Source organism: Corythoichthys intestinalis, chromosome 10 (genome assembly GCF_030265065.1).
Source record: "Corythoichthys intestinalis isolate RoL2023-P3 chromosome 10, ASM3026506v1, whole genome shotgun sequence".
NCBI classification, from domain to species: domain Eukaryota; kingdom Metazoa; phylum Chordata; class Actinopteri; order Syngnathiformes; family Syngnathidae; genus Corythoichthys; species Corythoichthys intestinalis.
Genome location: NC_080404.1, coordinates 16,995,157 through 17,008,833, shown reverse-complemented (window position 1 = coordinate 17,008,833; position 13,677 = coordinate 16,995,157). Strand labels below are relative to the sequence as shown.

General features: G+C 36.6%; 1 protein-coding gene across 8 annotated transcripts in view; it reads right to left on the bottom strand.

The window, feature by feature from the left end:
• Nucleotides 1-13,677, bottom strand: part of tasp1 (taspase, threonine aspartase, 1) — a 37,969-nt gene that overhangs the window by 24,150 nt on the left and 142 nt on the right. For 2 of the 8 annotated variants that reach the window (XR_009064705.1, XM_057849124.1), the window contains exons 1-10: nucleotides 12,184-12,350; nucleotides 11,742-11,946; nucleotides 10,696-10,763; nucleotides 10,464-10,532; nucleotides 9,900-10,020; nucleotides 9,661-9,745; nucleotides 9,498-9,577; nucleotides 7,019-7,125; nucleotides 6,630-6,749; nucleotides 6,402-6,467 (exon numbers count right to left, since the gene is read on the bottom strand). Coding sequence is in view for 7 of the 8 variants with exons in the window: in XM_057849124.1 (XP_057705107.1) it covers nucleotides 6,402-6,467; nucleotides 6,630-6,749; nucleotides 7,019-7,125; nucleotides 9,498-9,577; nucleotides 9,661-9,745; nucleotides 9,900-10,020; nucleotides 10,464-10,532; nucleotides 10,696-10,763; nucleotides 11,742-11,913 (888 nt within the window). In the remaining variant the exon portion in view is untranslated. The other 6 variants (XM_057849118.1, XM_057849123.1, XM_057849119.1 and 3 more) reach the window with 5 other exon arrangements.

The window sequence follows — 13,677 nt, the reverse complement described above, 5'->3', positions numbered from 1 at the left end:
AATATTTCAGCTAATGTTCAAAGCACTTGCTGTGTTCTAGCTGGAATCTCATATAAACACTTATAGATTTGGTCTCAAGACAGTTGTACAACGGAGTAAAATCCCCAATATTAAAAGCATCTTGTTTTAAAAATCAGTTTTACAAATGAGGTAGATCCTTAATATTTTGGCTCATCCAAATCAATTATCAATAGAATGATTTATACTCATAATTCGTCTTAGCTCCCAGCTATGTAGTTTTACGCAAGTGACGTAATATTGAATATTCTATCTCCTGAATCCATATTTTAGAAACTGCTTCACAAAAATGGAAATCATTCATCTTTTGACTCATCCACATAAAATTGTAATCAATAGAATGATTTATACTAATGCTTTGTCGTAGCTCTCATCTAAAGTACATGTACGTAAAGTGCATAGCAGCTTATTCAACTACATTACCCCTACCTAATAATAAGACTTTTATTCTTGGAACATTGACTTTTTTTTTTTTTTTGTAGTAATAATATGACTTCTTTTGCTTGTAGTAACAGCACGACTTTAATCTTTTAGTCCTTTTTTTTAATTTGGCTTTAATACTCATACAATTAAGACATCTCTTTAGTCAATAAAAAATATATTACAGTGTATGCCTCTGCAATGTGGAATAAAAACATGTATCGTAAACAAAAGAAATGATGATTACTTATTATTATTATTATTATGGCACCACTGGCTAACAGTGGGGGGTTAAAATGAAACAGATGTTGGTGAACATCAGTGACCGCTTGCCAAACGCAACACTAACAACTTTATCTTTTAAAGTCTGACACGTTGTATATTTTGCTATTCTTAAATTCTAGGAAAACAAATCTGTGGGAGACATAAAAGTGTATAAAACTAAGCGTGAACAAGCTATCCTTGCCAAAATCTCGGAATAATGTTAAAGCTGTTCGGTCTTGTTTCATGTGGTTACGGTATCATGTCCAAGGAGGGAAAACAGAAACAAAGAGCAAAGACTTTAAAGCAAAAGGCCGCTGGAACACGTGTCTACTACTTTAAAACTAAATTTACAGCAACCAAAATACAACAGTCATGTTTTTATATGGTAAATCTGGGATAATATGCTACTTCTAGGTAAATACCAACGTTAACCCTTTACAGGTCAAAGGACTATTTTTGGTAATTAAACTTTAAACCTTTAAGGGTCACTGCTAAGAAAAAAAAAAAAAAAAGTTTTCTTAGTTATTGGACCACCAATAACAAAAATAAAAATTACATTTAAACACCCCCTAGTTTTTATAATATGAGCCTCTACCAAATGGTTGGGATGAACATTTATGGTAACAAATTTAATAATGTGCGATAGCAATTATATCTTGTTTATAACCTTCAAAAACAAAAAGTAAAGAGGAAAATGTAAAAAAAAAAAAAACAAAAAAAAAAAAACGAACAAATAATGTCAAGTACATTTTATTTCAATAAAGAAGTATTGCTTATTTTCTGCACATAAATCCAATACTTTGAATGTTGTGTATTGTTTAACATATATGGGGCTATTTTGCATTCTCGTGTCAGTAGTCCTTTATGGCCGGGAAGTCAAAAACACCCATGAAAAGGAGCATAGCAAGGAAATCTTCAATCTCTGCAGGATTAGTCTTGATTGGATCCCCCAGCTATTGGGCAGAGTATACATTTGATTGATGAGCAATATGGTGAATCATATCATCAGTGAAGAGCATTTTGAAATACTGAAAGGGTGTCTTGACCGTGTCAGGGTGTGCAAAATTTGGATCAGAAACCTGGAATTCTTCAATATCTATGTACTGTACTTTCAAATTCTTCTGGCTTCTTTTTCTTTCTTTTCAGTCATTTTCTTCTTCATACCAGGGGGTGACATAGAGGACGGGCCATGTAGCTCTTCATTTACTGTTTTTAGTTTTTTTTTCCCTTTTCGCTTCCTCTTAGCAGGTGTGCTGGCTGAGGGCAGCTCTTCTTCATCCATTGATTCAGGGGAATCACCAAGATACTCTGCTTTTTTGGGGAAAATGACTCAGATAAGCCTGAGGATCTTCTGGTACAAGGGCCAGAAATTTCTTGGCCTTGAACCATAAAAAGATTTAGCATCCATCTTTTGTTTCTGAAAAAGAAATGATCCATCATCCAAGGGTTAGCATGTTATAATAAATTGTACAAACAAATCAATTTCAACATAAAAGTACTATAATTAAAACCTATTGACAGCAATGCATGAATAGAAGTGTTTTTACTGCGTAGAAAATTGTATTAGTATATTTCTGTGAAATTAGCACAACTTCACTGAAATGTAACCATATAGTTGAGCTGTCTTGCCATGCTTATTTTTTACCATGAAAAGCCATCTCAACCATTTGGTCAAGCATGTTCGTAGAAAAATATTTGACTCCGATAACATGTTTTTGTAATGCACCAACTGGCCAAATTTGGCTAAGTAACTTGTTAGATGATAAAACAAGCTGAAAAAAGCAACTTACCTCTCAAAGTGCAGACAAAAAGAATGGCGCTGTGAGCAATGATTTGGAAGTTTCTCACTTGGTAGTGGCAGGATGGTTGAAAAGTCTAACAGTCAAAAATGTGTGATATCTGGTGGTTATTTTGTGCATAGCATACCTCAACCAAGTGGTAGAGATGACCCAATCAGGCTAAGTTCTAGGCCTGAACTATATTGTAAAAAACTATCATTGCGATTTGGGATAGGCCTGAACGATATTAGAAAAAATTAACATTGCGATATACAGTGCGGAGAACAAGTATTTGATACACTGCCAATGGGTTTTCCAATTGTGAGTGTATCAAATACTTGTTCTGTATATTGCCAAGGCTCCACGCTTACTTTTTGTATTGGTTGCACCTAACTTTTTTCGTAAGGTGCACCAGCACAAAATGTAGGCGCACCCACATTTTTTCAATGCATCACCTTTAATGCCATACTTCAAATCTCTCCATATCATTCATATAGTTCCTTCATTCATTCTTTTGAATAACTTATCCTCACGAGGGTCGCAGGAGTGCTGGTGTCTTTACTTAATGCTTCATTGAGTGGGTCCACTCACTCATGCTTTGACAATCATGCTGCTGAAAACAGTCTCTTACTTACACGGTGAATGAGTTTGCACAACACACGTCATACTGGGCTGCAAGTTTAACGATGATGAACACATTTGTGCCTTTGATCGTAGAGTTACCGAGGCTTCTCTGGCCTGATCAAAGCTACAAAACGGTCAATCATCATTAACGTTAAGTACCAAACGGCAGCTGCCCTAGTGACCAAGAAAAACAGTTTGGTCCCACTGCTTAGCAGGAGGGGCGGTGAGGCGCTGTACGAGCATATAAAAGAAAAACACATTTTTAATTGAAAACCCGATCCTTTTCACCCGATTCCGATCCTCTGAAAAATGGCACAATCGGACTGATTTCTGATCACGTGATCTGATTGGCGATATCCCTAATTTATACAATGCTGTTTAATCCAGGCTTGCTGTACATAAAAGGGATCCAGGATCTGCACACTTGCTGCTTTTATGACGTAAAATAAAAGTTTACATGTAAAAAAAAAAAAAAAAAAAACAATCGCGCGACCTGCGATATGACTATTGCACATGCGCATATTGCGATGGCGATGTTCAAACGATATATGGTGCAGGCCTTCTAAGTTCAATTTAAAACATTTTCCAATGAAACATTGTGACTCAAAATGTGGTCGACCAAATGGTTGAGCAACCCATTAAGAGGTTAATATCATTAATATTACATAATTATTAGTGGTGCAACGATACAATGTTTTGGCTCCCGAATCCATGACTGCAACCAAGCTGTGATTTTCAGGCATTTCTGAGTCACTTCTGTAGATTTTGGGGCATTTCCATCAGAAATAACTCTGGCAATGGTCCTCAATAACAAACTAAAGTGTAATTTAAAAAACAAACAAACAAAAAATTCAATTATTTAAATAAGTACCCAATAAAATTAAGGCTTAAAAACAGCACTTCAGGATTTGTGTTTTTATAGATGACCGTTTGAAATCTGAAAACAAGACGTGAGAACGTGAACCTCATTGAAGGTACTGCTATGTTGTTTTTGTAAACACAAATGAAAGCTCCATAAAATATCAAGTAACTAAAAGCACAGCTAAATAGAATTTTGGAGCTCTGGACGGCACATGCCTGGAGCATTGCAAAGTTCTGTTTTAATGAGAGCAGAATGTTGGATTGGCTAGGTACATGGTATTTTGTACTGTAAAGCGCTCAATGAGTAATTACGGCAACAGAAACAGTTAAGGTAGATTTGAAGCACCACCAGAATAACATGCAAGAAAATCCACAATAAGTAGCACAAGCTAGGCATGAACATTGTCAAGCTTTTCTTTTTAGGGCTAAACTTCTGTATGAGCAACATATTACAAATAAAAATACAATACTAGTAGAAGAGAAGGTAGTGAAGGAACAAGTGAATGACACGGGATGATAATCAAACTCCCTCTAATGTTAGAACGAAAACTATTGTTTTTCCTAGGTCTTTTGATGCGGCTGGCTTTCATGCAGGGAAATTAAAAACAGGTGAAGTACTGGAACACATATTATACTCTCCATCCGCTTAACATCCCCATAAGGAAAGATTTTTTAGCCAACATCACAGACTGGGTCACATTAGGGAAAGAGAGGATGTGGTAGAAACACAGTAGTGTATAAAACGTACACTTCATCAACTTTGATATTGCATTAACAGTAGGACATACTGTAACAGAGGTTATTTTTTTAGGTAGAAATATCGAGAGAATCTGAATGAACTTGTACTGTGCTGCACTCCAGTGGCTATACACATTTATGTAGCAGGTGACCCTTCTTGAACGTCACCTTTAATTCAATGTGCTAGCAAGGCACCTGGCCTGCAGATGACTAACAACGAGCAGAAAAAAGATGACTCAATCATCTGAGGAAGTGACTGATGAGAATCATTCGGCAAGAATGGTTGGAGGTCATCGGAAAGAATTATCAGGCCTTTAAAGCTTGACTCACTGAGGCAAAATAACAGATTCAAATAGAATATCTGGTTCTGATTCATATCGTCACTGAAACAAAATGTGGGACTTGTAGTACACGTTAACCCTTTATAGGGCACTCGTTTAATGCATTGGCTGCCGTTGATGGCGATATACATCCAAGCCATTTTGACTGGGAGGGCTAAGAGCTTTGCTGCAAGCCTCTCCCAGTCGAAATGGGATTGGACCTCTTGCGCCGCCAATGGCACCAAAATGTGAGCATGCACACCCAGCATGGACCTCAGCGGAAAGAATTAATTTTCACAATGTGCAATACTTGAGAAAAATGTAAATACAAGCCAATATTTCCCAAAGATAGGCAAAAATAGCCGCTGTCAGAAATTTTTAAATACCAGTTCTATTTTACCCAATCAATTCCGAGTACCTCAGATTATACTGCCTACTCGTCACACATTGGCTACACATCAATGGCCTATACACACTTTAATGGACCCAGGAAATGAAGTGGGGTTTGTCTGAGTCGCAGACCGAAATAGGAGAAGGAAAACACCATATTGCACAGGTACAAATAACAAAAGGTATTGCTCATTGTCCTAGCTACAGTACTTTAAACCAGTTTTGAGTGTATCAGCGTTTATGTGCTGTATGTGGCATGACTGAGTCACGCTCGTAACAAAGTAGCTGTGCCTAGATCATTTTTTGTTTGTTTTTAAACATAATTTTCTCCATTATCACATGTATAAGAAATATGCGATTTGCACACTAAAAATATTTTGTGCTACCACCTTTAACGTGAAGGTTAATTTATACTACGTCTTGTTTATTGCTGTAATATTGGATGTCTATCATTATCAATGGCAGTGAATGAGTTCTAGTAAATATTCTCATTTATTAAAAAAAAAAACAAAAAGAAAATATAATATCTGATTTAATGTAGTTTTTCTGCTTTAATAACTCAAATAGAAAACTGCAAATATACTATTTTTTTAATTAAAAGCAAAAAAATAAAAATATTTCTGTTTATATTTTAATTTTTTCTACGAACATTTTTATTAATTTATAATATTAATTACGTACATAAAAAAAGAAAAATAGTTGGCAAAATAATGATTGAGAAATTGCATCAACATAAGTGGACATCACATTTTGGGCCAAGAAGGCAATACTTGTACCACACCAAATGTAAGCATTGTGGCCTTCATTTTCCAAAATGTGATAGCCACCTATGTGGATGCCAGGTCTTTATGAGTCTAGGTTTTTTAAATAATCAAAAATAGTCACTTGTCCTATAACGTGACATGCATAATGGGAATAAAATACCGGCTCCTGTACAAGAGTATGGAAAGTTGTGGATACAGTCAAGTGTTATACCTGAGGTACTCACTGCGGTCGAGTACGGGTTCATGTTACGTGCATTTTCAGCCCAGCAGCCACATCCATAATGAGCAGCCTGAGAAAAAAGGTAAACGTTGAAGACTGAAAAGGGAAAAATACCACTCCTGACATGTCATAGTTTTTAAACTATGTCTTCCCGTTTTGATTACGATGAGATAAAGAGAATATTTTTAAAACACTATACGAATATGAAAGTTTGTGTCGGAGCGCTGATTACCTGTCCAATCCTGCCTGGATGTTTCATGGCCAGACCTCCACTGGACACTGCAGCAGCAACATTGCCTTGCAGATCAACGACAACGGCTCCAACAGTATCAAGGCACTCCGATCCATTTTCCTGCACCATAGCAAACAATCGACATTGAATGAGGACACGACAGCCTATGAAAATATCCCATATCAAAATAAGGACAATTATAATTAGGTGCAGCTAAAAGTTGTATTTTTTTCTTAAATTTTATGAAATAAGAGTGTTGATGAGTGTGTAAACAAGAATTCATGGTAGTCATTGTCTCTACTGAGACTGCTTTGGTGTAGTCACAATTAAACAGTACTTGATCTTTTACTTATATTTTGTGTAAATAATTTATATGTTATAGTACTCACATTTCCACTTGACTGTCGTCTTCTCTTCGTTTGATTATGACCAGTGTCCATTTTCTCAGCAAGTTCCATCTTCCTTTTGTTCCGCTTGTATGCCGATAAACTGAACTCTGTGTTATTAAAATACACACACACACACATATACATACATTTTAAAGGCGGGATTTTAACACATTATGATTAATTAGCTACTAAAATAAAAATTTGGACACCCCCCGACTTGTTAATCGCAGTTTGTATTCCAAGCAATGGGGAACTTTTATAACTGTTTGCATTGTTCCTGGTACACCGATTATGTCGATGCAAATAATCAATGGCGGTTCCTGGCACGGTTGGGTAAGGGCTGGGCGGTCGCCCGGGGCAGCTAATTGCTAGCGATGAATGCACGCAGCTGTCTACTTTTATAATTGGAACCCCGTTGCAATGACGCCCCCTGCAGACCACAGTTACTGTCTGCATGCAACCCAAAAGGAGGAGGAGGTGGGGTTGGATCAGTTAACTGTCACTCATTTAGGGTTGTCTAACCCCTTCAGACACGCATTTTATCTGCTAGGCAAAAATAAATAAATGTTCACTGATTTTTAGTCTACTCAAACACCAGAACAATGTGCAATTTTTTGGTCGGGATATTTCATGCTTTTATTGTTTATTTTAACGTTAACGTGTTTTAATGAGAAAATGAGCATGCTTTTTTGAAGTTGCCTTTTGTCTCAGTCATTTACAGAGAGCCAAAAATAACAAAGAAGGCATGCTAAAACTCATTATTTGATTTCTATGCGTACAGTTTCGTCCAGTCATTTACCAGAAGTGGCAAGAGCAACTAAATTCAGTGTATTTATTGGTTTAGAGACACGAACGCGTAATGCCCTTCAACAGTAGGCTGAGGTCTGAAGGGGTTAATGTGCAAATAATCTTTTTTTTTAACTTGAATATTTGACCTAGTTGTTCAATGTATATGTATTCTTTCTGTTAAGAATTATTCAAGTCGTTTAATAGTTTAGACCAGTAATTCTTGACGTTTCTAAAGGTATCGCACCCCACGAGTTTCACAGGTGCATTCACCGACCCCTTCGGAATTTCATAAAAAAGCCATTTTCTTTACTAATTCAAAACATAGCAAGCTAACATCTAAGTGATTTCCTGTTATAACTTCTTCCAGATTTCAAATTTACTGTAATGTACTACTTCCTAATAAGTTTGCCTTTTGCTGTTGATTTTCACATGGTAAATGACATTTTTACACTGATCCTTTTCTTGTTATCAGGCCTACATTCTCATTTTATTGTCGCATCCTTGCATCACATACTATTTTCATGGTGTAAAATGACATAAAAAAAAAAAAAAAAAAATCCATATATATATATATATATATATATATATATATATATATACGCAGTTCACGCTGTCTGTTATACTTTCTCATACCAAGTAGCAGTCAACCTTCAACTGAGCAAACAGATTTCTCAGAAATTGAAAAAAAAAAAAAAAAAGGCCACTTTGCCTAGATTTAGTCAGCGTACAAAAACCTCTGAGGCTTACTTACCGAACCCATAGGGTTCGATGGAACCCCAGTTAAGAACCACTGGTTTAGACGTTTAATTTACTTTCTATTTAGAGCAGCACTTTATTTTGGAAACTGCTCGTGCTTTTATTTCCTAGTTCTGCGTTTCCCGGTTCATGCGTGTGTTCCTTCAATGATGATATGAGTATACCTTGCTGGCTGCACATACTGTAGATTGTGAACATTCCTTACAATGCTAGGTGGAGGAATAGTTGTTTTAAATGTGTTTTTCTGCCCATTCCTTTTTATCATTTACACTCGTAATTTCGTAGTTTTTAACTTGTTTTTTTATCGGCTACGACTGTTATCATCATATCAAAATAATTAATGTGAGCAGTGAATTAAGTGGTTTGAAGGGTGCTAGCGTGCAAATGTTCACTATAGATGGTTTTTAGTTAAAATCATGTGGTTTAATGTTTAATAAGACAAACACATTACGAGGTCAGTGAATATTGACTATATTTCTGTATGTTATTCACCAGATACTAAATGTCTGTACATGTATGCACACCTGCACATCAGCCCAAAAAAGTATTTGATTTCATCTCCAGTGCTCTCTAACCTGAGTCCTTGTAGTGGTCGACACATCAGAGCCAAATAGTCACAAGTAGAATCTTCCACACTTTATTATTTCTACAGTATATTATTAATGACTGTAAATTAATATTCTCTTCCACATTATTATTGTTGTGCACTTTCAAATGGTTTGATTTCATTAATAAATGTAACATTCTTAGCAAATACTGTGTTTTTGTTGTTGGGTTGTGGTATACTTCTTGAAGTATACTTGAAGTATACTTAATGCGCTGTATTTAGTGGGTCAACTGTATTTTTTTTGTGGGGGGGGGGGGGGGGGGGGGCACCATGTTGGCAAGAATGCTAACTGCACATCATCTAGTGTTAAATGGGAGCAATACTCACTGGTTGCCATTTTCTCTGAGGGACAGGGTGGGACACCATGGCTAATGGCCCAGTCGTGTGCTCCCCGTCCGACTAAAAAGCTGGTAAAGAAATAAATGATACTGAGGAAAAAGTATATTTGCAATGCTGACAAAGTACAGTAATTGACAATTATGATATCAACCATGGTGGTATTCTGCCAGCTGAAAGTTTCCCTTTCTGTGCTTCACTCAGCAGTCGATTTGCAACTAAAACAGGGTTCTTGATACCTAGACAGGAGGTATATTTTCGAGGAGAGAAAGCTGGTGATTTCATACAAAGTTAGTGATTTTATACAAACTTAACTTGCATGATGAATGTAAATTTAGCACGTGTAGTAAAGCATGTGCAAATACATTGAATTGAGAAAGTGTTAAACCTTACCGCTAATAGCACCTACAGCTCCATAATGAAGTGATTTCCCCTCCATGATACTGGCGTCACACTCGATTTCCCCTGACAAGTTAAGGTTGGAACCCATACCCGCATTGGTGAAGGGAGAGTCCTGAGAAAACATTGAACACACTAACTATATTTTACCATTTTACCTTTGACAATGCTTTACCAAAGGAATCTCAAGGATCAGGCCTGTTTTGGCTTATTGCTTAGTTTTATCTTATGGTAGTTCTTCACAATGAAAAAACTTATTTTTGTTTTTTTACTTGGCACTTGGAATTATCCTGAATTGTGCGATACAAATACATTTGCCATGCTTTGAATGACAAAACATTTTATTTTCTCCCAGCCTTTTTTATCGTATACTTAAAAATTGTTACAAAATCTTTTAATGCTTTGATCACATATTCACTTATGAACATACAACTGTTGTTATTGAATGTGAAAACAGAAAAGCTTTGGGGGGAAAATACACATGCCACTTATTTGCACTGCAGGCTATTTTTTTTAGTAGTTCCTAAAATAGTCAAAGTTGATTCAGAACAAACCAACCTCGAGTTCAACCAGTGCTGCAGCAACGGCTTCAACTGCAAGTGCCCCTGCTTTGAGCTGCTCCACAGCCTGACAGTGATACATCATTGTATGGAGACAAAAAAAGAAAAGGAAAAAAAGACCATTAATCCTTTTTAAAGTAAGCAAAGTAATTCCGTTTCAGATATTTTTACTGTATACGCCGCAGGAAATTGTAAAACAGACTAAAGCATGTTGATAGGGCTCAACTTACTTGCTGGCAAGCTCTTTTACATACATGCTTGTACTCCTTGGCCTTGGATTCTGAATGGTAACCTGCTCCTGAAACAACATGAAAACAATTGAGTAAAGGCATTGGCCAAGAATGAGAGCGCTCATACTGACAATTTTGTACACTCATATTCACACCAACGGACAATAAATGCATAAATTGAAATGAAAGTGGGAGGAAGTCAAAGTACCAACAGAATAGATGGGGAGAACATGAAAATGCCACACAGCTAGGCCAACTGAATATAACCTCAAAAATCTTCAGACAGACATGTTAAACACTTAACTCATTGGCTGCCACGAACGGCAACAGATCTCAAATTTAATTATGAGGTCTAGCAGTGAACGATCATGTTTCATCACCATTGATGGCGATTGACGTCCTGTCCATTTGGACTTGCAGGGCTTGCTGCAGATTGGACATCTAACGACATCAATGAAAGCCAATGAGTTAATTTACTACAGTGATCCCTCGCTACTTTGCGCTTCAGACTTCACTCCCTTAGTCCATTGCAGATCTTTTTTCAGTACAGATGAGCCGTCCAGAGTCGATCACGTAGTCACACTCTCTCTCCTGCTGCTAAACGTCGGTCACAGTGCACTGGAGTTGCTTATTAAATTAATAATGATTGACGCATGTTTAATGTTTGATCTTGTCACAGATGCTTGGAAGCTTGGAAGTTAAACAGTTGCTGTGGCAACTCATTGTGTGTAAGTGAGCCGCTTGAACGGATTTGAGTGGACTTGCTCAATGAAGCATTTAGCAAAGACAAACATTTTTCTACTTTATTCTTGTTTAAAAATAATTCTGTGGGACAGTAACATTTTTGAAACATAATTATTACATTTGAAGTGCTTAAAAAACATTTATCAAAAAAATATATACATCAAAGAAATTATAATATATACTTTGGGGGGAAACGGGTTTTTCACTTATTGCGGCGGGTTCTGGTCCCCATTAACTGCGAAAAACGAGGGATAACTGTATTTGTAAGTCTGCCAAACAGATGAACGGAGTCCATAATTTACCTGCATGCACTAAAACAAATCCACCGACACGTGGCTTGCAATTATTGGTTGATTCCTGGTTGTTGGGCCATGAACTGTGTTTGGAAAAACTGTATTGTTGCTCCTCAGCATGGTTTTGTAGACTTTCCATAACCCCTGCATTATTTGAAAAAAATCTATCGTGGCCTCTCATCGGCAAGTGAGGAAAAATATTTTGAAGTCACACCTGTCAAGACATAAAGCAATACAAACACTGATTTAGTTATCTCTACTAAAGTCATTTGCTTGGTCACCGTGGCTACCTTTCAAAGTCGCGAATGCATCATGCCGTCATAAAAACACGTTCAACTGGAAATATACTGGAGCATTGCAGCTCATATAACTTGTGATGGCAGTTTGTGTCTGCGACAAGAAGCTAACCATTCGGTCCATAAAAAAAAAAAAAAAAACAAGGTTGACTTACAACTTACACTCTGCCTCCACCAGCAGGAGCGAAAAACTAATATTTAGGATTTTCTTTATACGCATAAACGAATAATGAGCAACTTAAACTCACAACTGTGACTTCCAATGTCACTTGTCACTTCAGCCGGCTAGCTGACGCGTCGTAAAGTACTTCGGGTTAAGCTAGACGTTGCTAACAAAGATGTCATCTATATAAAACTAGATGTGTGATACTCTACGAAAGCCAACGAAAAGGAGCATCGTTTCTTGTCGGCCATTTTGCATCGGGGGTACTCCATAAATTTAACATCACAATACATACATCGTGTATTATGAAATCGCTCTAAATGGCTCAGTTTTCAACCGATTTTCAAACGGTTTGTTTTTTCACAAACGCCAAAGATATGCATTTTACTTAGGACAATAATTCACAAATAATAGTGGTATTTTTCCCAACCTCCGTTGTAACAAATACGTTTTGTTGTAACTCAAACCGCTTGTGAATCGGTCGAGAATTCAGCGAGTTAATAATATTTTAGAGAAGATACCTTACGTCCGCTACAGAATCCGCTTTGGAAATCCCCCGCCGCAAGAAGGCCGCCAATTACTTATTCCGCCTTTATACATCTAGCCTTAAATGTGTAATATCTATGGTTGCTAAGGAAGTGGTGGAGCCGAGGATCTGGATCACGTGCTTCAAAAGTCTACACAAACAGTCGAATGAAAGTGTGCTTTATTTTGTGTTACCGTAAGAAAATAAGGTATCGGTATCCACTTTTTCACACAATTCTCACAGATTCGCCAGATTTTTATTTTTTTTATTTTTTATTTTTAAAGCTGATCAAAGATCAGTTTAATAACCCCAGCTAATATTTTCAAATTATTGTGTTTGCAGTATACTGTATGGCTGAGAATCAATTTCCAGACACTGAATACACTGCAAGCCTGACATCTAGCGGTTCATTTTTAATAGTAGACGCAGTGAGCAATATCGTCTCAATAATTGGATCTTTCCCAATAAATCAGACTTAAAAAAAAAAACTCACTAAATAGAAAATATGATCTAAAATGCGTGTACAGAATATATATTACCATTTAACTCTTTTTTTTTTTTATTGCGACGAAAGTACAGTAGCCTAAGTAGCTTTCAAATGTGGTAGATTCTTTTTTTTTTTATTGCGACGAAAGTACAGTAGCCTAAGTAGCTTTCAAATGTGGTAGATGTTTTGAATTGATCATTTTAGATTATTCACTGTTCACAATTATTAATTTCCCATGATTCCACCGATCTTAGCAACAGATGGGCCAAATCAGTGCACCTTGTACACAGCAAATGAAAGGTTGTCTCGGGATCCAAGCTATTTGATGGCATGCTTAGTAATCATTATTGTCATTCGACCTGTACATTCTTGTCATCTGTCTGCCGATAATGATCATAATAATTGACAAAAAGTATAATTAGAGTAAAAGTGATATTACTTGTTTGTTATTTGTTGTACAGCATTGCATTAAA